Below are 24,301 nucleotides of genomic sequence, written 5' to 3'. Positions count from 1 at the left end.
TTTGTTGTACCATAATGGCATTAGCTCCCCATAATAGCATGATAGGACTGAGGTTGAAAATCGGCGAAGTTGCCCTTTGAGGATATGAACTTTGTCGCAAACTCCAGTTTTTGCAACTTGTGTTATGTTCAGTCATGTCGCTGATGTTTTGTGAACTCCACTGGCTGTGAAAAATATACTTCCTAATGGTGGCTGCTGTTTTCTTTTGCTCAGACACGTCTGCGCACATAACCCGTTACTTCTCAGCAAATGCAGGTAATCACTGACATGCTATAGATTGATTTACATTAAGGCTGCTCGTAATGCACCACAAACATAGCTGCAGTATTTAATTTTTATCACCAGACTTTCCACTGTGTTAGTTAAGTTTCATTTTTGTGATAAAAGTTCCAAAGTGATTGACTCTCTCTTTTTTTTAATCTATAAAAGAGATTGTCATCCACGATCGATTTAACTTACTGGACACTCCTCGCGTTCTGTCTCCCCCATACCTGGAGCAGCGTCTCCCATATTCTCATCAGAGAAAATAAACAAACACGCTTGCACACACACAATCACACACAGACGTTCGCTGGTCCCTCCTGTAAATACATTGATTGATGTGTGATGTTTTCTGTTAAATACTGTCCTTCTTGTTCTGTTTTTAAAGACCTTAAGTGCAGCTGTGTAGTGTCAGTCTCACTAGTCGGGTTTGATCGTTTTGACACGTAACAATGAGCCTGCTGGCTCACCTGCTGCTGTGAAAACGAGATCCCGAGTGAAAAACTTCCAAACCCGAGTTGAATTTCTTGGACGACTTGCAGCTCATGATGAATGTAAACGTGGCAGATAGGGAGAGAGATACAGAAAGAGGCGCTGCGTGCAGTTACAGCAGGTGAAGGTGTGTGGGGAGACATAACTGAAGAGAAGCAAGGTAAGCAAAACAAAGTACTTTGTGAACAAACACTAACATATGGTGGAGAAGAATGAAGAACAGTTATAATGGAATTACAATATAGCTTTCTTTAAATAGAGTGACGTATTGTTCGCTGCAATATTGTTCTTGTGATAAAATCAGCACTCCTATTGATCATCTAATTTGGTTCGACAAAAACACTAGTTTATTAGAATTTTGTATGCCATGCGAAAGATATAGTCTAGTAGGAAGATAGGGTCCCCATGCACCCCGTGGATATATTTTTCGAACTTAGTTTTTTGTAATCCTCAGGGTGTCTGGTAAACAAATTTTGATGTTCCCAACTCGAAATATTGTCCCAAGGGTCTGTTCAAAAAGGTCTGTTCATTTTTGCAGCTTGGATTTCTGACGAAAATTGAAAATCTACATAACTTTTGAACTAGACATCATACAGAGATAAATGACCCCATTCTGTGTAATTGTGTCATCATCACTGCCATCATCTCTGTCGTCATCACTGTCATCATCTCTGTCATTTCTGTCATCATCACTGTTGTCACCATCACTGTCATCATCACTGTCATCATCTCTGTCATTTCTGGGGCGGCTGTGGCTCAGTGGTAGAGTTGTCATCAGAATAGTTGTTTTCTGATCACCTTTTCAGATTTGCAATTTTATTCTTTTAATTTTAGATACATTTTGAACATATGTGAATATATCTGTTAATAATAACCATATCATACTAGGGCTGTCAACGAATATTCTAATTCGAATATATAACCGAATTGTATTAAAACGGATATACGATTATTAAAATTAATTAATTAATTTTTTTATTTTGCAAGATGTAGAAAGCCTATGTTGATCTTTTAAAAGGCATGCTAATGTTTAAATAAATACCTTCGCATGTACGTTTGTCTGGTGTTGTATTGGTATGTCCTCTTGTGGACATATTACGCAAAAATAGATATTAGAATAGTTCTAAACTATGTTTTTTTTAGACATTAGACATGAGTTTCACACTACAATTTCTCAGGAACTAAAACTTTTATTGGGGACCCATTCGGTTTCCCAGGGACCCACTCAAATCGCCACCCGTGGGTGAATCACTACATTGAAAAGCTAGCAACATCACTGCTCAAGTTATGGTACTGTAAGAATATTTTGATTCTTGTCATTTTAACTCTTGGTTTAGTTTGTATTACAGGACATTTGCTTGAAATGAGTATTAATACACTCTGATATTACTATTTCTTTTGTACTTATTCCATCACCGCTAGAAAATATACTCATTTGTGTGGCGGTTTATTGGACTAAATTAGATTTTCCTGGTGTACCTATTGAAGTGGCTAGTGAGTGTATATCTGGAGTCAGTCATCTTTCAACTTCCTTCCATCAGCTGCTCCTCGTCCATTGCGGTGTTTTCAAAGCGAAATAATTAAGACCTGGGCGTCTGACAGCTAAAAAGTTCAGCTCAAAACTGCGCCACTCATTATGTGGCCTAGTTAAAATAAGGAGTTAGATACACAGTAAATACTCCTCATTCCTCAATATTGTGGCAGCTGGCTGGAGGAAGTTCACCAGGAAGCTTGAAAGTTTGATACTGAGCGCACAGCTGATGTAGGCACGTGGATTGTTTACTAGAGCCCGACCGATTTATCGGTAAACCGATTTTATTGGCCAAGATTGGCACTTTTCAGATATATTGGTGTCAGCTAGAGATGTTTCGGTCCTGAACGATTCCTTCAAAAAGAATGAATCTTTTCAGTGAACGGGATGATCCGTTCACTTTCATGCATTAAATTTGTTCCTTTTGTTCGCTTGGCTCCCCAGTGCCTCACTTCTTCTTTTAGAAAACCAGACTGATTGATGTTCGCACGAGCCAATTGCGTTTCAGAGGAGGGCTGTATGTATCAAATGACCATCATTGGTTAGGAGAACGACTGAACGTATCACTTGACCGAATGTCTCTCTCTCTGTCTCTCTCTCGCTCTCGTTCACTGAACGAAGACCATTCTCGTTCACTGAACGAAGCGACCCAATTAGGTGCTTCTGTGCATACAAGTCAATTCACAGATGTGTAAACCACTGACAGATGAACACAAACTAAACTATGTTTATTTATTTATTTAGAAATTATAATGCAAGTAGGTTTTGTAATGGGCAAGTTGGGCCAGGTAGACCAGTGAATGCAATGTGAGCCGTCATCGTTCATGAACGAGTGACAGTGACGGAACGTATCGCTTGACCGAATGTCTCTGTCTGTCTCTCTCTCTCTCTCTCTCTCGCTCTCGTTCACTGAACGAAGACCGCTCTCGTTCACTGAACGAAGACAATTCTCGTTCACTGAGCGAAGCGACCCGATTAGGTGCATCTGTGCATACAAGTCAATTCACAGATTCAGACTCTGATTAAATATATTACATCCTAAGGCCCTGTGAATATATAAGGAGCATCATTCACCTCCGTTAAACTTTAAAAACAACATATAATAAAAACGGTGATGCAGACTCACAGCGCTGAGAGGGAGAGAGCATCTGCTCAGAGGGAGGGAGGGAGGGAGCGAGTCATCGCGGACTGAAGTGATGACGAGATATAAAAGTTTGATCATGAAGCCCGATCATCTACAGCTCTGTGTAAAATATATGTAGTACACAGCAGACTGCAGTCTCTGTTGACAGACAGACAGACAGACAGATCTGAGCACAGGTCCACGTTATTAAACGTCTGTGTTCTCCTCTGCGCTGCGTTATAAACTATGATGTACTGATCGCAGGTTACAGCTCCTGCTCGTGTCATTCCAGCATGTGGAGAGACGTACTTTATTTTTTATAGTAATTGTGTGCGGAAAATAAAGACAGAACGCGACCTTATTGTGGCAACAAATCAAGATCAGTCATTGTTCTTGATTGTTAAATTTTAAAGAGCTATTTCAATCAGGAGAGACTTAATACGTTTGACAATTATTTATTTACAGGTTGAAATGAAATGTGCAAAGTCTTTGGCGATTAGACTCCATCGTGATGTCATCGTGAGCTGGAGGGGTGTAGAGGCTGAGAGCAGGATAGGATACCCCCCAAAACAATGAGAAGAAATAATGGGAAGCATATACTCACTTTTGATGAAGCAGGCCTTACCTTACCGGGTTGTAACGGGATTCTAAGAAGAGTTAAAGAATTAAGCACAGAGAGCGTGAATAATTGATATGCATTATGAAACAATAATTAGACATTTACATTCACATTAATAGCCAATAATTGGCCGTGCAAGAGTGAGATCACAAGACATGAAGCCAGCGATTGGCCGTGCAAGAGTGAGGTCATGAGACCTTGGCCAGCAATTGACCATGCATGAGGGGGTCACGATAGACCTTGACCAGCGATTGGCCGTGCATGAGGGGGTCACGATAGACCTTGACCAGCGATTGGCCGTGCATGAGGGGGTCACGATAGACCTGGACCAGCGATTGGCCGTGCATGAAGAGGTCACGATAGACCTTGGCCAGCGATTGACCATGCATGAGAGGGTCACGATAGACCTGGACCAGCGATTGGCCGTGCATGATGAGGTCACGATAGACCTATGTGAGGTGTATGCTGTTCCGATGACCTGATCGAGCCGCTAAGGCTGAGTGTTAAAGGTCATATGACCCTAAGCTGACGGTGGCCGCATAGCTCTTAACGTGAGGTGCGTGATGAAACCTATATGATCTACGTGTTTTAACCAAGTGTATGGTGCGTGTACGTGCCCTCCCCCGCCATGAGACCTTGTGACAGGACGCAACGGTGAACCTCAACCCATAGCAACACCGCACGTACCATCACCACCAGTTATATGAAAAGCTTACCAGAATTCAGGGTTTCAGAGATCTTTGATTTGCAAGAACGGTGCCGACATCAGGGCGAATATAAGAAGTGTAGGCCGAGGAAGACCACCGCCCGAGTTGTTGCAGAGAGGATGATGAGATGCCTTGATTGGCAGCAGTAGTGGCAGCACCTATTCTAAAAGAATGCCCTGAATAATGCTGGGGGGATAAATTGATTTTGAGGAGCACTTGTTTTAGATGAGAATTAAACCAAGATTTTGAAAGAGGGGAGTTCCCAGGTGTTAGAAATAGAGGAGACTTGGCGTTAGTAGGGGGTCTGACTGAAAGGAATTTGATCATGGATTTAAAGGGGCAAAAGACTGTTCCTGTGCGAGCCACAATGACTGAACAGGACCCATTACATTTAGTATCCTTAAGATCTACACAATAGTGACTAGAATGAAAGGCTAAATCAGAGAAAGAAATATTCTTATTGGGATTGAAAGATTGAGAGGAAGTTGTAGTGAATTCACCAGCTCTGAGGAATGCATAAAAAGCCATGGAAAATACTGCCTCGAGCAGAGCGTCAACATAAGGAGATAAGAACCCTTTTCTAAGTTCAGATAACATGCTGTGAAGAACGGACAAAGTAATAGGCCTCCTGCGGTCTGCAACAGGAGGGGAGACTTTAGCAATGCCCTTTAACAAAATTTTAATAGCAGGATTCGAAAATAGACTAGGAAAAGAGGGATCATAACATCTGACGTTAAACTGGATTCCTGCAAGTAATCCTCTAATATACTGAGGTTTAAAATGTCTAACATCCATACAATAGCCTATGAAAGCACAAATGGTGTTAATGTGAACAGGTTTGAGAGGCATACATATTGAAACACAAAACAAGGCAAAAGTACTCCATGCAAAATCATATGTTTTTAAAGTGGAGGGGGCTAAACCTTTCCTCATATAATATTTGGATGACTCTAAATAGCTGATCATGGGGCCATGATTTAGAATAGAGTTAGCTGTTGAAGGGGCGGAACTTGAATAGGGACTGGGCTGGCTTCGGGGCAGATGCTCCGGAAGATCTGAAAGTTAAAGCGTGAGAGAGAGTCAGCAAGTTTATTGTAATGCCCAGGCACGTGACGGGCCGTGATTATGAAGTTGTGAGTTATGGACGACCATGTGATGCTTCGAAGGAATGGCATGATATCTTTAGAAGAGGAGCGCCCTCTGTTGATCATGCTGACGACAGCTTGATTATCACAAAGCACTGAGATACGTTTGCGTTTCCAATGCTGACCCCACACGTGACATGCAACTGCAACGGGGTAAATTTCGTACAGCGCTGAGGACTGATCGAAACCGGAGAAAGCGGGAGGCCAGTGATCAGCGAACCACTGGCCTTGAAAGAACCCCCCAAAACCCACGGATGGAGCGGCATCCGTGAAAAACTTCAAGGAGTCAGAAGAATGTACCAAGTCATCATAGAAGAAGGTTATGCCATTCCAGTGCTCGAGCAGCAGGGACCAAAAACTCAGGTCGGAGCGGCACCCTTCATCTAATGATATGACGTCATGTAAATTATGCACTGATGACGACATCTCTAGTAAACGAGATATGAAAGACCGCCCTTGAGGGATAACGCGCATGGCAAAGTTAAGATGCCCTAGAAGGGAAAGTAACTGCTGCTTTGTGATGTACTCAGCTGCGCAGTACGATTTTGAAATATCACGAATGCGCTGCAGTTTTTCGGCTGGGAGCGACGCTTTCATTTCGATACTATCCAGCGTGATACCAAGGAACTCTAGACGTGTGTCGGGACCTACAGTTTTCTCTTCTGAGAGAGGAACGCCAAGAACCTGGAAGCAATGTTTTAGTTTCCCTAAAGAGGAGCCTGAGCCATCGTGAGGAGGATCTATCAGGAGGAAGTCATCAAGCAGATGAAGAACGGAGGGAACCCTGAATTGGTTTAACAGGATCCAGCAAAGCGCCTCAGAAACAAGGTTGAATATGCACGGGCTACTTCTACACCCGAATGTCAGGCGCACGGCGAAGTAGTACTTTGAATCCCACCTGATGCCGAAAAGAGGCCATTGAGACGGATGAATGGGAACAATTTTGAATGCGTCGGTGATATCTGCTTTGGAGAGCCACGCGCCTTGCCCTGCTAACTTTATCAATTTGATGGCGTTATCGACTGATGCGTAGTGAAGAGAAAAAGGTTCAGGCGGAATAAGACTGTTAACGCTCGCAACGGGGCCGTAGCGCGGCGCGGACAGGTCGAAAATTAACCTTTTCTTCCCTGAATATTTCCTTGTAGCTACACCTATGGGGCTAGTGCGAAATACTGAAAAGGGGGAAGACTTGAATGGACCTATGACATACCCTTTATTAACCTCTTTCTCTAATAGTTGCGAGACTATTTCTGGCTCTTTCGCTGCGGACTTGAGATTTTTTGTTACGTACGTAACTGAGGGAGAAGCTAAAACTCCGACCCGAAAACCCTGAGAGAGCCCTGTAAGAAGGTGATCCACGAACACTGAATCAGGATGAGATGACAGTTCTGCTGCTAAATATTTAACATTTATTGGTGTAGAAGGGTGAAAGTTCAGAATGTCTTTGAACCACGTCGGTTCTCTTGGCGTGCAAAATTCCGAGACGGAACGATGCGCCGTGGGCAGACGGACCGGGGATGTGCATCCCTGCAACTGCTGCAAACGTGAAGAAAATGGCAATTGGGAAATGAGCAGACATTTTCATTGAAATTGTTGCAGATCGGCGTGCTATTAAAGAGATGCACCTGGCGGCCACGTTTGTCGGTGAGAGGTAGAGGCGTGGGTGGAGGTGGGGGCTTGAAGAGAGACTGCTGAAACGGCACTGAGGGGCAAAGGGAGGCGGAATGACCTGATTGCCCACATGAGCTGCAGGTGATGATTTGATTTCCTCCGGCGAACATCACTAGGAGCTCGGTGTCCAGAATGGACCAGTCCAGGCGGGTGTTATATTGTGAAATGTTCAGAGCGGCTTTTCTTGAGAAAGCTTTGTGGTACTGAAAGAATATGTTTTTTCCATACTTGAGATTGAGATCACTGATGAGAGACAAATAAGCATCGAGTTCTTGTCTTCTCTCGGGGAAAGCAGAGCATATAACATCACGGAATATGCCGAAAGCTGCTACGAACTGCCCGAAACTCAAATCATTATTAAGCCGGGGATCGGCGGACTTAAAGACGGCAGTTAAATTTTCGCCTGTGGCGATGCTATTAGCGCACTCTGGTGAAGGCAGGATAAGGCTGACTAGATTAATGTCTTTGCCATCTAAGATTTTAGACCTTAATCGGGGAAATATGTACGCTGATTGCGGAATGTAAGGCCTACCTAAAATAGGAGCTGGAACAGCCGTGGCGAGTGAATGTGCTGAAGCTTCAATCCGAGTGATAGTGGATGGCTGACTTGGCGTAGTGACATCCAGCAGAGTTGTAGCAGAGGAAGAAGTGGCAGATAAAGCGTTCTCCAGAGCACGAAGGCGTGCGTCGATATTACCCATAGATTTATTCAGAGCCTGTAAGGTGGAGACTAAGAAACTATCAGAGGATGAGTGTCTTGGATTAGTCGGTTCTGCGTGAGAGGGGGACCGGCAAGAGACATTTCTCCTCTTGGGCTGAGGAACTTGCGAGGGACCTGATTTCCTCGTTCTTTTCCGACCGCGAGTTGGTACAGGAGAGGAGATGATGGAAGCAGCCGGTTGCTCGGCGCGATATGAGCATTCTCCCTGTTCGTAATTTGATAATTCCGCCAACTCGCGGAGCTGGGAGAGAGAAATACCTGGTGCTGGAGTGATGCCACGACCATGAAGCTGAGACATAAGGAATCCTGCCTCGCCTTTTGATGGACTGTCACGAACTGCAAGGCGAGCGCTCCTGCGCAGGCTGTCCGGGGGGATGGAAGCTATCTCCGGCAACACATCGCCTCCTAGATCAGGATCCTCCGCGAGTTGATCGAGGTCAGAGTCGGACATTGGAGGAAAATGAAACAACGAGATGCAACAAAGGGTGAGTAGGAAATGTTCCATTCGCAATAATCGTCTGAAACGCTGAGCAGACTGCGGAAGGGAGAGGAGCAGATTTAAAGTTTGACAGCAGTAAGATGATTGGTTCACAGACGTCGTGTCTAACTCTGGTTGGTTAATGCTTAAATGGGAACGCCCATAATCAGCTGATCGCGAAACAGGAACAGAGGGGGGAAAGAGAGAGAGTGTAGTATGAATGAAGTTAATGATGAATGAATGAATGAGAACAGTCTTCCTGCTTGAACTTTCGCTAAGCTACATTATGGTCCAACCTTATCTGGCCCATTTCAGCTGATGGCCCGTTTTAGCTGACTCCACCACTCCCCTTGGTGTTGATGGGTCATTAGGCTCACATGATCCTGAGTGTGAGTGCGATCTCACCTGTTTAGGCAGATGATTTAATACTGCATTGTAATTGGGAAATCGGTGGTGTCTAGGCCATTGCCTCTGTTAAGGATGATTTTCTCATATTAGAAGCATATTAAAATTACAATGACCTGGATTACTGAGAACCTTCACACTAGCAAATACAGTTTGAGCGCCGAGGAGGGGCGAATGACCGGGTCATTTCGTTCGTGAACGAATGTGAACGAACGAAACAGGTCAGACATTCTGATCCTCGACCACGACTTTGTGTAAAGCACAATGAAGTTGTAGTCTTCGTCTTTTGTTTTATGTATTGTGTTTTGTACAGATATGGACTTATGTGTCTGAAATAAAGAAATAAAGTAAAGTACAATACTAGAGACGGTATTACAACAGCTCAAAAATATACTGACACAACAGCAAGATGAGATAACACATGAATGTTTATTTTTATATAAATATTATAATATTTTCTTTTTAATATAGTTGGGCCAAGTAACTGTTATATTATGATGACCAGTAATGCAATGGGAGCCGTATCATCATGAACGAGTGAGAGTGAGTGAGTTACGGGTAAACCGGAAATGTCACTGAACGACCTGGTGAACGAATGTATTGAACGAATCTTTCAGCTGAAAGAGATCCGAAGATCCGGGTCACTGAAGTGAACGAGCGTTGACATCTCTAGTATCGGCGGAAATGTTCTCGGATATAAATTAACTTCATATTCGGCAACGCTGTGGGCTAAAGTCAGTACACTTTCTGATTTACAGAGAGCGCAGTTTGAATTTTAATATAATGAGAGTCAGGCTCTTGGATTTGTTATAGTGAAATACAGCTGAAGTCAAAAAATGAAACAGCCACCTCACTCATGGTAACAACTATAAACCAGCATAAAAATGACAATTACCAACATATGCAGAACATATGTTCTCAACAGACACATTAAAAACTGTAACATTTTTTTTTTTTTTGCATTTTGGAACATAAATAGCAAACTTAACAACTTAAACTACTCAGTCAGCACTAGGCGGCAGGCATCATGGGAAATGAGGACGTCCCTATCGCTGCCAAAGTGCGCGTCACAGCTGAGCAGAGCAGCACACACGGCGAAAGGAAGCATTAGGAAGCATCATCTTTCCCATACAGAACGAAACATTGTGAACAACAAACTCTTGTTAAAATCACATTTATCAGCCAAAGAAAGCTTGCTTTCAGAGCACCGCTGTTTCTACCCTCTGCGCATCTAAACTGCGCAGCAAGATCCTGTGTGTACAGTCTGTCTCTCAGTTAGTTTGAAGTTCGATAGTAACGAAGGCACATAAGCGTTAAGCTTTATTGTCTGTAAGTTTCATAGCGGTTACGCTCAAAACAACAAGCTTACACGTCTACACCTCTGTACAACCCCGCAGAAGATTTTTGGTCCTACTTTTGTGTGTTTTTGTGTTATACTCACTTCTATTTCATTTGATATTTTATTTTAGTGCTATTTAAGCTGCTACAGAAACATAATTTTATTTGAATTTTGTATGTCATGCAAATGTGACAACTTTCGAATTTTAATATTTTGATTTCAGATACATTTTGAACATATGTGAATATATTGCTAAACTGCAACAACTACTAACATCAGCCTTCCCCATAGTATCATTATTGTTGCTGCTAATGCTAATAGTAGACCTGTTGACTTCAACTGTTACAATTACGATTACCTCAGCCTTTATCATTACTCTGCTTCTCTCGCTAAGTTATTTATTTATTTATTTTGCTAATCTTCACCCTAGTCTGTCACTATTATTGGCATTGTAACCATAAGTATGTGTCTGTTGTTGTTCATGTAACAAGGACATATGTTGTTGTTGTAACAAGAAAATATGTTGTTGTTGCTCTCTTTGCCTGTCTCTATCCTGCATCTCCTTCTTTCCCATTTTCGGCCCATCCAGTCGAGGCAGATGGCTGTACAACATGAGTCTGGTTCTGCTCGAGGTTTCTGCCTGTTAATAGGAAGTTTTTCCTTGCCAATGTGCCGAATATTGCTAAGTGCTACTCATGGTGATTCATGTTGGGCCTCTCTTTAAATAACATAGCAAAGAGTCGGTCTAGACCAGGGGTCCGTTTCACGAAGCAGGTTTATTGAAAACTCTGAGTCTGTTAACCCTGAAATGAGGGAAACTCTGAGTTTTCCGTTTCACAAAGGGAGGTAACTCAAACCAGAGAAAGAGGGGTAACTCTAGCCTGTTTCACAGAGAGAGGTAACTTAAGCTCTCGGTCAGTTACCGTAGTAACAGACTCTATGAACCTAACCTGGTCAGGAGCAGGTTTTCTTCAGGAAACTCAGAGTTTCGCTCCGTCTCCTCCCTCTAGAATATAAAACCCTCATTCGACTTCCTCATTCATTCAGCCCGTCTCACGCGTGTGTTTGAGCGGTTACCAAATTAAAAGAAGAAACGTTGCGTCTCTGTGCTGCTCTGACTGGTTTGCAAAAGTCTATTATATTTATGATAAAAAAAAATCAAAAGACAAATCTGTGTCAAAGTCATCATTTTTAGATTTTCCACCACCACTGCCGAGAGCACTCAAATAAGACGCCGAAAGTTATTGGATTTTTTTTTAAACTAACACATTCAGTTTAATCAACATGAATTATAATGTATGTGAAGTCAGCATCATGTTAGGGATAAAGCTAATGCACATTAAAACGGCCACTGAATGATATTTCATTAGTTTAATATTTAAAATATGATTGAAGTGCTTCCATGTACGTTTTTCTCCCGCTGGATTGCTCCTAAATTAATATAAATTTTAGCTTCCGGTCGTGATTAAGTATTAAATAAATAGACCAGTTCAAACTTGCAAATTTACTCGAGCAGCAGTTTCTTCCCACGCCGCTTCTCTCTCTTTTGCAGCTGCAGCCGTGTTACTTTATTTTTCGAAAAACATGCTCGTATTCGCTGAACGTCCGCATGGATTTCGAGCTCCGCTGGTGTGACGTAGGAGGACCTCTTTTACTTGGCTTTTTATAGTCAGCGTGCACGCACTTAATTCCGGCTGAACCTACTCAGAGTTGATTGAACTAACTCTGATCAGCTGTTCTGGAACCGAAAATCAGAGTTTCCTATCTCAGAGTAGATCAACTCAGAGTTCAGGGTTAGACTCAGAGTTTGTTGAACCTTCTTTGTGAAACGGACCCCTGCTCTTTCTGTAAAATGTCTCGAGATAACTCTGGTTATGATTTGGCGCTATACAAATAAAATTTGATTGATTGATTTGATTGATTGATATCGGTCGCTATATCGATATCGGAATTTTTTTACTCCCTAATACTGGAATCGGCATCGGCCCCAAAAATCCAATATCGGTTGGGCTCTATTGTTTACATTGCATAATAGAACTGCATATGATTCTGTGTGGACAGACAGTGTCCGATGTCAGCGATGCGAAGCGGACCCTCGCTTGCGGTTAGAACACTGTGTGAGGAGTAAACTGGTCCTGCAGTTGTTTATTTGGTTGCCACGACTTTGCGAGTTATTGACCTCCTGTGACTCATGTCACCGTTTTAGTGCTCTTCCTTAACGAGGAGAGAGGGCAAACGACTGTTCATTTGGAGCGGAAGTCTCTGCAGAGTCGTCTAATTGCGACTTCAGGACACGTTATAGAAATCTGGAGCAGCGATGGCAATAATTTTGTGGCGGCGGCACTCGCTTATTTGTGCATGTTGAGGTGTGTTGCCGCTGCTGCAGGGGGTTCAGTAGTTGATACAGGCTCTAATGAAACGTGTAATTTGGAACAGATTGAATGTTGTATATAAAGTTACTACTGGCTCTTACCAATAAGTGGCACTATGACAATTGACCAAATATTCATGTTTATCCTGGCTCTTACCAGTAGGTGGTTCTATGGTTATGACTACAACCAAATACTCATGTTTATCTGCTCAGGCTGGGACTGGCATAATGCATGTGAAATTTGGAGATGATTCAACAATTTACATGAACAGCAAATTAAGGCATTTTATGAAGTCCCTTCCACGTCTCATAAATAGTGCTGCAGCTAATGACTATTTTGAAAGTCGACTAGTCATGGATTATTGAAACAATTAGTTGACTAATGGGAATGAATTGCACAATTACTTATTGGCTCTTATTTAGCTATCGGCTTGTATATTTAGTTATTTAAGTTATTTTAAGCATATGCTGTCTAACAAAAAAGACAACTAGAAAATGCAATTTCTGAAGAAATTGTGGTGTGAATGTTGTCTGCTGAAAATATAGCATCTGCACTGCTAATGCTGTGCATGAAAATTGAATGAATGTAATGTATGAATGATGTAAAATATGTTGTTGAAGAGCTAATGCTAAACTGCCAATGCTGTGCTTGAATTTTAAATGAATGTAAGTATGAAAGATGTGGAATATGTTGTTGAAGAGCTGACGCTTAACTGCTAATGCTGTGCATGAAAGTTCAATGAATATAATGTATGAATGATGTGAAATATGTTGTTGAAGAGCTGACGCTAAACTGCTAATGCTGTGCTTGAATGTTAAATGAATGTAAGCAATGTGTGAAAGGTGTTAAAAAAAGCTGATGCTGGTTGAATTGCTGAGTGCTGAATGACAAATGTTGAATAATTGTATATATTTTGAACATTCTATATTCCACAGGAAGCCAGTGCAGAGAGGTTAATACAGGAGAGATGTGATCTCTTTTCCTAGTTCTTGTAAGTACACGTGCTGCAGCATTTTGTACCAGCTGAAGAGTTTTATAATATACAATTCCGCTATGCAGCATAAGACAATTTGTTATGTGGCAATATGGAGCACTGGGACAGGGTGATAGAGTAATTATACCAAGTTTCTGTGTCTGGAAGATATGCGACTGTTACCCAGATCCACATGGACAATACAGGGGATTTGTCCCTAGAAGGGTGTAAAATAGTAATAATTACAGAAGGCTGCTGTCAGGCATAACACTTTGAGTGGATAAACATATGTATATTTGATTGTGTTTCCTGTTTTACCCCCAGAAGGCTTTAGAAAAATTCATTTCTTGTTCTAATCTGTATAATGTTATAACTTTTTTGAATAAAATCTTGATGATGATAAATGCCTTTTCTTTACACTTACAACATAAACAGTCAGGCATTATATGTATATCTTTTTACATGTCTCACAAACAATGACAACCAAGTTTGTATAGAAACTTGTTTATTATATTTTTTTATAAGAAAACTATACATGTCCTGAGGTTTCTTGTCAGACAACACCGGTCGGGCTGGGCATATGCCATCGTCTTGGTGCTGTTGCAACCTTCTACTGGTTTAGCAGTGGTTGTCCTTTCGTAATTTCCAGTTTTACAATCATCTGTTTTAAAGTTAAGATTTCATAGTCAAATGTTTTGCAGTAAAGGGTTAATCTGTGTGGCATACTGTGTCCTTTGATGAGTCAAGTGCAGATGAAAGTGGGTAAGATCAAGGAAGAACTGTGTTCTTTGATGAGCCAGGTGCAGATAGAAAGTGTGAGACCAAAGGACTTTGGATCTGGAGCTGGTCAGATCTTAAGGCGGCAAGTTCTAACTTTTGTAGGCGAAACTGAAAGCGGGGGCTGAGGAGCAGCAGGATGTGATATCATAAAGGGCCCGAATAAGGATAGAGCCTGCCCTTTTCTGACACACTAGAAAGATTGACACTGACCAGATGCAAAAGAAATCAGGTGTTTCTGAGTGACTGAGAACTTCTCTTCAGGAGGAGTTCCATAGAATGGATATAACCAAGCTCTTGAAAGTGAAAGTCAGTCTCATCCAGATCGACTCGAGTCTATTTGTTTGTATTTATATGAAAATAAACTCTTTTTGCATCAGATTCTGCCAGTCTCTAGTGTCTGCTTGTCTACTGAACCTTTTTTTTTAGACTTAGACTATATTTTTAAGAATGCCCTTAATTATGTTGTGGCAAGGGGGTTCTGGCCTGATCTGGCCCTTGGGACAGGACTTTTACCACAACAGTTGGCCATCCAATCCATTGCATTCAGGCCGAATTAAATGATTGGATGGGTTATTTCAGGCCTGTGACAGCTACAGATGCCGAATTTTTTCCAGAGCATTTTATTCATTCACTGCTGTTAGAATCCAAAGAGAATTTCAACTTATTTTACAAAAAGACCAGACTAACTTGCATACCGTACCTTTAAGTGGTATTTAAATTTTGTATCTGCCATTTCTAACCAGAAAAACTAAAAATGGCTTCTTTTTTATTTTTTTTATTTTGTTTCTAGAAGTAAAATTCAAGTTCAAGTTATGCAACCTCTAGTTTAAATACATGGTCTTAAAATGAGTGACTTTCTTATTACCGTATGTGTATGTTGAGATTCTAAATCCATCAAGTCTTTTTTTGGAGCACATTTCTTTTGGAGCAAGGTTTTCTTTGTGTCTTTTCCCAGTATGGCAAAGAGGTTAGCATTAACTTTCATTTCAGATGGTCTCAAAATTTATTTTGGAAATTCTGATGGGTACCCTGTCCTACCACTACAATATCAGGCCACTTTTCTGTTTCCTCGGACTGAAATTGATGTTTAACTTTAATTTCTCACCACGTGTTCTTCATATTTCTGACAGTATGGCAAAAAGTTAGCATTAACTTTCATTTTAAATGGTATTAAAATGGTCTCAAAATGAACTTTACAAAATCTTCTAGGTACCCTGTCCTGCCACTACAATATCAGGCCCTTTTTGTGTTTCCTTGGACAGAAATTGATTTTTAACTTTAATTTCTCACTATTCTCTTACTCTGTGATAAAAACAGATGACTGTTAATGTATATCTGTACATGAAAAACAAATTGCATTGTATTGGGTGAAATTTCATGGTTTTTTTTTCATATCACCATATATCGCAGACATCTCATAGTTTGCTACAGTATCATGCTGATGCTTTATTTAGACTAAAGTCTATCACGGGAGGATGAATGGTGCTTATTTGCTGTTAAACCACTTTCTATACTTAAACCCAATATGTATGTGTCATTTCAATATTTGCAATTTGGTATAGGTCATTCAGCACATTCTGTAATCCTGTGGACAAATTATTGTCTTTAAGCTTTGAATTCCAATTGTGTCAAGTTGCTAAACCTTTGACTAAGTGAAATATCTTTATCTTTGTTCTTAAGGTATGGACTCACAAGTCCTGCTCTACCCATCACACCTGCACTTAGCTCAAAAAAGTGCCTTAGGAACCAGCAACAGTGGTACCAGCAGACCCAAAGAGGAAGCTAACCGCAGAAATAACACCATCAGACCCTTTCAGCACCAAACCCCTCCAAAGACCTATGTGATTGGAGTTAACTACGGTATTGCCTATCCCAATAACATTATCCCATCCTCAACTGGTGCTGAGTCAGGAAGACTGCATAGGGGACTGCAGTTTGGAGAGACCAGAGAGTGGGCATTACAGACTGCAGGATTACAGAAAGAGGAGAACTGGGAGGTAGAAGGTTCGGCTGCAATCCAGGAGCCTCTTTTCCAGAGCAGAGACTCGCAAAAAGGGAGGCTTTGTAGGAACGGTGGTGGAACTCACTCAGGAGGAGGCTTGGACTGCGGGTTGCCCATAAGGGCCTGTTTCAGATCAGAGGAGGAAAAGGGCAGAAATACAAGAATAATAGCAAGCGAAGGATACCTCAACCTATTAGATACAGGTCCCATCAAGATATGTGAAAGTAGAAAACATCTGCAAGAACACAACTGTGTCGGAACCATGCAGATAGTGGAGGAGTTGTCTGCTCTACCTATGGCCATGTTGCAAACCAGCACATGGAACAGCGCAGACACCGGTGATAAAGGGACACTGCATTCTCAACACAACAGGGTTAAGGTGGTAGACACCAGGGGTATAAAGGTAGATGGGACAAAAATGAGGCTAAATGGCAGTACTGAGGTAGTGGCAGGAACTATAGTAGGTCGAACTGGATCAGGAGATGGTGATTATCAGTTAGTTCACAATGAGGTTCTGTCTTCCTTGAAAAACAGCTATGAAGTCTTGGAGTTTCTGGGTCGTGGAACATTTGGTCAGGTGGTGAAGTGCTGGAAAAGGGGAACGAATGAAATGGTGGCTGTCAAAATACTGAAGAACCACCCATCCTATGCATGTCAGGGACAGATTGAGGTAAGGATTTGTGTGATTTGGAAATATTTGAATTTTTTGAAAAATGTGATGGTAAGGATGACCTAGTTGCTTGTGACTGCAATTTGGTCAGGGAAACACCAGCACATTAAAAGAAATCACTACTGAAAGACACTTTTTTACATTTCTAGATTCTGAAGAACTATTTGCTTAAGTTTCTTCTGGCTTCTTCTTTGTATTATATACAGTTGTTCTAATCAATATTTGTTTTTGTTTTTTCTGGTCTCGAACCCCAGGTAGAGATTCTGTCAAAGTTGAGCAGCGAGCATGCAGAGGATCACAATGTGGTGCGTGCTCTGGAGTGCTTTCAGCACCTGGGACACACCTGCTTGGTGTTTGAAATGCTAGAGCAAAACCTATATGACTTCCTTAAACAGAACAAATTCAGTCCACTGCCACTGAAGATCATTAGGCCTATTCTGCAGCAGGTAAAGTGTTATCTATTATAGACATACACAGACATAATCAGTACATGTAGATAAAATACACAGCATCATGGATACAAATACAGTTGCTCATAGAAGTTGATTTAAGTGCCAAACTTGCTTATAATACCTCTCTATATTTGAAAATATGTATAGGTGGCAACAGCCTTAAAGAAGCTGAAGTCTCTGGGTTTTATCCATGCTGACCTGAAGCCAGAGAACATCATGCTGGTGGACCCTTCAAGACAGCCCTACAGAGTCAAGGTCATTGACTTTGGGTCAGCTAGCCATGTCTCCAAGGCTGTTTGTTCCACTTACCTTCAGTCCAGATACTACAGGTGAGGACTCTCCATTCATTCAAATCTCTGTAATAGGATCACTTTTTTAGATTTTCTATTCTCATACACCTCTCATACACCTTGGGCAATGCTTGAGTTGAATGACCCATTCATATTTTTACCCCTAATGGTGCGTGTGTTGCTTATAATACAGTTTTTAAATCCCACAATAATAATTTGCTGGGACGATTAAATAGACTGTTTTTGTCCATTTACAAATAAGTGTTCAGTAATATTTTTCACAATCCAAATGTCTTTTTAATAAAATGAAAATTTTAATTGGATAATTGGATTGAATTGTAGAGGCCTTGTGCGAATTCATTGTGTGTCAGATGGTGGGGGAGGTTGCCCAAAAAAAAGTTTTCAGTGAGTCAACATTGATAACCAGCAACCAGAGCAGATACAGCTTACTTACAGGAATAGATATCTGACAGGTGAGCAAATACACAATACAACATTAGGTAAGGCACATTAGCCACTGTCCTACCGAGCAACACAATGTAATTCATGTTAAAATTGGACTGTTTAAAGCTACCTTCCTGGTATAAAATATTTACTTTACCAGCAAGCATTAGCTAAAGTAATAAGTAGGATTTTTCCTTACATTTTGTCAGCAACACATTCAAACTAGGCCCCTCCTCCTGGGGTCTTCGTCACCAGCTCAGCCCACGCCATCTGTGCAATATGGGTTATGTGCAATTGAGCCTGACCGATTTATTGGTCAACCGATTTTATTGGCCGATATTTGCACTTCGCAGATATGGTAAATGGTAAATGGTGTGTACTTATATAGCGCTTTTCGACCACTTAAAGCTGCTTTTACACTACATATCACATTCACCCATTCACACACACATTCATACACTGATGTATACACTGTATACACACACTGATGTGTTTAAAGGTCCCATATTATGCAAAACTTGCTCCACTTTTCAGAAAATGTGTGCTGAAACAGCCTGATTGCAGCTTTTCCCTACATGACGTCATGAAGGGCAATAACACCTCCTCCAGGTTGGTGACCCCGCCCCAGATAAATGTTTGGTCTGCCCCATGAAACTTCCTCGCAGGCGCTATTTTTTTCCTCTCGTAACGCTGCTCCGGTAAAATAAACATGGCGAAGGTACGGGCAAAGCATGGCAGTTGCTCTGTTGTTGGCTGCACAAACGAGCACAGGAGTCTATTTTTACCTCCTTCGTCTGAGGTTATGTTGCTTTACTGTATAGGCCTACCGAGCGTGATAGCCTGTTGAATGTGGTTTTAGCATAGCAGCTAAGGTAAGTTACTGTTGGTAACATAGTTTCCTTATACTATGTTAAAACCCGTTACCACTCTACGGCCCGCCGGCGGGCCGTCATCGCGATTACTACAACATTTGCCGTGCAGCTACGATGATAACTTTATGTTGCCACTCATGTGTCACATCATTGGAAAGCTACGATCAAGTTCAAGATTTGATTGAAATTAACCATTAAAAGATCCAATCACCACAGCGGGTACAATCAACGGCAACATACCAAAAACAAACATTTACAAAATTGACGTAACTCACCGATGAAGGCTCACTGTATTCCACTGATGCATATTATTTTCATAATTCACTCCTGGTACATTGCTAAAGGTCCAGATGATATAATCCAGTAAAGTATTTAGTCCAAAAGCATTATTCCATCAATAAGTGTCCATGGATCGCCGTTCGTCGTTACTAATCAGCCGTCAGAAATGCCGCATTTCCCCGTGTATTTACTATAATAACTTCATATTCCCTTTGAAGCGCCGCTCCGTTCCGGTATCATGGTGGAGGCGAGCTTCTTAGCTTTCTATAGAGGTCTCATTTGAACCAATAGGAGCTTCCATTACTGATTCTCAGCCTACAATAGCCAACCAGAGTCGGTGTTGAAGGAAGGTGCCTGTCCCTCTTTGACTGAAGGCAGAGCCGGCCAATAGCAACAGAATTAGCGCATGATACCGGAGCGGGAGGGGCGTGGACAGGAACAGCTCATTATCATTTAAAGCTACAGACACAGAAACAGCTTATTCTCAGTAGAGCTCAGTAGAGAGAGTTACAGGCTGGCTGAAGTCCAGGAACAAACTGGGTTTTTAGGCAACAGACTTCAAATTGACTGTTCTGGGACCTCTGAGACCTAGGAGTATAATATGGGACCTTTAATTTTGTGCTATTTAAGCTGCTACAGAAACACTATTTTATTTGAATTTTGTATGTCATGCAAAAACTTATCAGATTTGGAATTTTAATTTTTTAATGTGAGATACATTTTGAACGTATGTGAATATATCGACCGATATATCGATATCGGAATTTTTTTACTCCCTAACATCGGAATCGGCATTGGCCCCAAAAATCCGATATCGGTCGGGCTCTAATGTGCAATACATGTTTGTGGTCTTTCACTAACATGTATTCTTGTTTACATGTGGATTGTGTTGGTTTCTATTGTCTTTAATTTACTGATCCTACTGTATTGGGAGCACAGTGTGTGCAGCAAGGGGACAATAAAGTGTATCGTATGGTAAAAAGAAATGTGCTATATATATCAAATATCCAATATGGCCGAACTAGTAATTACACTGCATCGAAATGATCTGTGTCCAAAAAAAAAAAAAAGATGTTGGTGTATTTGTGAAATTTTAACTATTATTCTAGAAACCGATTATTTTGGTTGGTAGTTCTTTTCGTTTGCAAATTAGGGTTCTAAAAAGATATTTATTAGTTATATCAAATAACTAGTTCAGTCAATTCAGTGCCAGAATTCGTTGTTAAGAAGTCGTGGTCATGTCACATAATTTTCTGAGACCAGGTTGATATTTTCATATAATTTATTGCATACAACTATTGATATACAATATACATTGATCCGTTTCACCCAGCTCCACTTCCCATGGAACCAACCAGTGGAAATACGGACAGCACCACTCTGCCATTACTGACCGCATTCTGGTCAAAGGGGGTATATAGTAAAATCCTGTCATCAGGATTCACCCACGCTGCTGCCACCTAGCGTCTAATCACAGGGTGGCTGTGGATTAATTACGATTAATCACCACTCGTAAATAAGCTCCAAAAATTCCCATTTTCTCTGTATATTGTTGTGGGAACAGAAAGATGAATGACAGAAGGCGGATATATACATTTAACATTTGTTTTTTTTATTCATGACAAATCCAAATGGTGTTATTAAGATTGGAAAAAAACAAACAAAGTCAAACTAAAACATACCACACCATAAATCAATTTGGCTGTCTCTTTGCTATGCCTCTTAGCATATACAGGATGGACAGGTTTTTTTTTTAAATCAAACTAAGAGATAACCTTTATCCTAAACAATTAGGCATCTTAGCCATTGCTCTTTTAGCGAACTAGGATGGTTGAATAAAACTTTTTTCGATTCTTTTTTTAAATCAAACAAACGACCACACAGTAACACATTTAAATGTTGCCCTCTTAGTTGATCTTCTTTTAGCCAGTTGCTGAGGCAAACTAACTGGTGAACATTTTCTGACAGTAAAGCTGACCGTTTCTCCTGTCTAAAACTCTACCTGTGGATTAATAAAGTATGGACACGTACAACAACAAAGTGTTGTGGCTCATACGTGAGTTTAAGTCTATTTACCGTCTTCACTCAGCTGGAGAGGGATTACGCATGTGAGAGAGGAAGTCCTAATTGAGCTGATCAAACTCCAGTATAGCGCACCATTAAAGGATGAAGCTACATCTAATCGCTTGACATTACTTTATCAAAGACAGCATTTGCATCAAAGATAGTGTAGAATGATTAGGACAACATATTTATGCGAGCAGGTATTAACATGAGGTAAAAACTGCACAGTTAGCTGACAGCAAGGACATCAGAGTGACATAATGAAAATTGCCATTGCTCAGAAACTAGTTCCTGATGTAGACAGGCTGGTAAAAGCCAAAAAGTGCCGATTAGCAAGTGAAAATGTGAGTGTTCCTTTCCCTCTATCAGTTTCACATAGACTGCCAGCCACACACCTGAGTGGCAAAATTCCTTCCGCCCTCTTCCTTTCTCTCTCTTCTCACTACACAATGGATTCCACATGCCCTGATTCCAGGGCAGCTGGTTTAACCCCGATATCAGGTTGGACTTTCCAGACAATTTTTGGCTGTTTTTATAGCCTTAAACAACAATATTTCAAATGAATAATTAATGAACCACAAAGAGATTTAAACACTAAATGTACTGTTGTTTAGAGTGGTATAAATAGGAAAAAGTTTACTATGCCACTGTACTGTAGTACAATATTATTATGTACAATTATTATTTTTATGAGCTAAAATGCAACTTAGGACAGATAAATTTAGGGTTTTGTAGCTGTAACCTACATTATTTTAAATGTATCATCAGTGAATGACAAAGACATTCAATTTTGAAATTAATCTTTGTTAATATGTTCAAGGATTGCATGTGGCTTTCTTACAATTTTTTGTTGTTCATGAAACAACATTAAATGCTCACTGATTGGTACAAGTATCTGTTGGCTCTTATTGAATGATTTCAAATTATAAAACTGCTAGTGGCCAATATATCTATGTGTTAAGACATCATGATGTCTGCAAAAAATAGTCCGGCCACTATGAGGTCTCATCTGAACAAATCCTGCCCACTACCTCATATGAGTTTGACATCCCCGCTCTAGGGAGACTTTTCAGTCCAAAATTTGTTTTTGTTGCTTTTAATTCCTGAAACTGACTTTGTCCCATGGGTAATTGTGGAAAACATACAGAGGCACACAAATAAACCCCAGAATTTGGCCAAGTCTTGCTCAAGCTTTATGTCTTCTAGACCTTCTTTCTTCTTATGGCATGTTAAATGCTGTGTATTGACCTTCACATTCACTGGGAGATTCATGAAGTGCACAGCCTTTCCACGCCTTCTCTGTTCCTGTCTTTATTTTAAGTCTCTTTTGCCTCCTTTCTGTACCTTCACCCTGCTTCCTCACTCTCTCCTGGGTGTGTGCATTTTTGGAACTTTGCCTGGTGGTATATCTGACCTATAATCAATACGCCCTAAACTCTGCTGCTCTTGCGTAATGTGTAGAAGAACTGCTATGCTTATGAAAGACAGCATTGTGAAATCTTCACTGTGTCTTGGGTGAGAGGGAGAAAGTTGCCTGGATTGTGCACTGTTGTGCGTTCATCTTTATAACTTAACCATTTGTCCATGTTAGAAGCAGCGGTTAAGCCCATCTTCAAGGTCTTTCACTTCCCCCGTGGTGGCCCTCAGCACCACAGTATTTGTTTCAATAGCCTTTTGTTTGCTAGCTATCTCCACTCTAACCGCTTGCAGTCTGGTGTAATAAAAAAGAAAGCTCCTCGGTCATTACTGTGCGTATTTCGGTTGAGTAGGCGTGTTGTAGGCTGGCAATGTCTTCTTTGATGGAGGCTAGCAGCTCAACTGTGAGGGGTGTGGTGTCCATGGATGTAGTATTCCGCAGAGGGTTATCCTCAGCCCGACCGCTACTTGGTGCCGAGGTTGTAGTAGGAGACCTAGGCCCCATCGTAGCGTGTGCGTGTGCCGCTGCAGAATGAGTCTAGTCTAGACTATTTTTCGGAATTACTTGTCCCACTGACTTAAAAGGACATGTTTTTCAAGTTTTTGAGAACTTTGGTGCTCTTTAAAATAGTATTTTTGTTGAAATTCTGCAGAGGCTCACACAACGTGACCTACTCCATGCCACTCATGGCGCAAAAATTCAAGTAGTTCAGCTTTGTTCGATGGCCTGTAAACATCCATCTTCCTCTGGATCACATTCAGTAGGTTTCGAATCGGGTTCAGATCTGGATTCGGCTGGCCATGCCATGAAGAGAGAGATGCTGATTTCAGGAAAAAATGGAGTGGCTTCTTAATTTTTTCCGGAGCTGTATATGCCCCATCAGATGTGATATAGAAGTTCTCTGAGGATGGAAAGTAGGTGTACCAAGATTTTTAACTGGCGAGGCGGCTGTGGCTTAGCCTAGTGGTAGTTGATCCTCTCTCAGTCAGAAGGTTGGTGGTTGGATGTTCAGCTCCCTCAGTCTACGTGTCGAAGAGCTCCCGGTGGCATAGCCATCAGTGTGTGAATATTACTGATTGACAGTTGGGGACTTTACATTGCAGCCTCTGCCATCAGTGTCAATGTGTGTGTATATAATATGTTAAAAGCTTTAAAAGACTTAACAGGTTTAAAAGCACTTTGAGGGGTCACAAG

At 41.2% G+C, this 24,301-nt stretch overlaps 1 protein-coding gene across 1 annotated transcript in view; it reads left to right on the top strand.

Moving 5' to 3' along the window:
- Window positions 1-24,301, top strand: part of hipk3a (homeodomain interacting protein kinase 3a) — a 58,730-nt gene that overhangs the window by 2,272 nt on the left and 32,157 nt on the right. Inside the window, 3 exon segments of the mRNA XM_069687049.1 lie at window positions 16,298-17,289; window positions 17,544-17,735; window positions 17,889-18,070. Of these exon segments, the coding sequence (XP_069543150.1) occupies window positions 16,300-17,289; window positions 17,544-17,735; window positions 17,889-18,070 (1,364 nt within the window). The 5' untranslated portion in view covers window positions 16,298-16,299.

The sequence above is a fragment of the Semicossyphus pulcher genome, unplaced genomic scaffold, assembly GCF_022749685.1.
Source record: "Semicossyphus pulcher isolate SPU_LCO1_2020_fin unplaced genomic scaffold, fSemPul1.0.p SCAF_8, whole genome shotgun sequence".
NCBI classification, from domain to species: Eukaryota; Metazoa; Chordata; class Actinopteri; order Labriformes; family Labridae; genus Semicossyphus; species Semicossyphus pulcher.
This window is presented reverse-complemented; position numbering and strand designations above follow the sequence as displayed.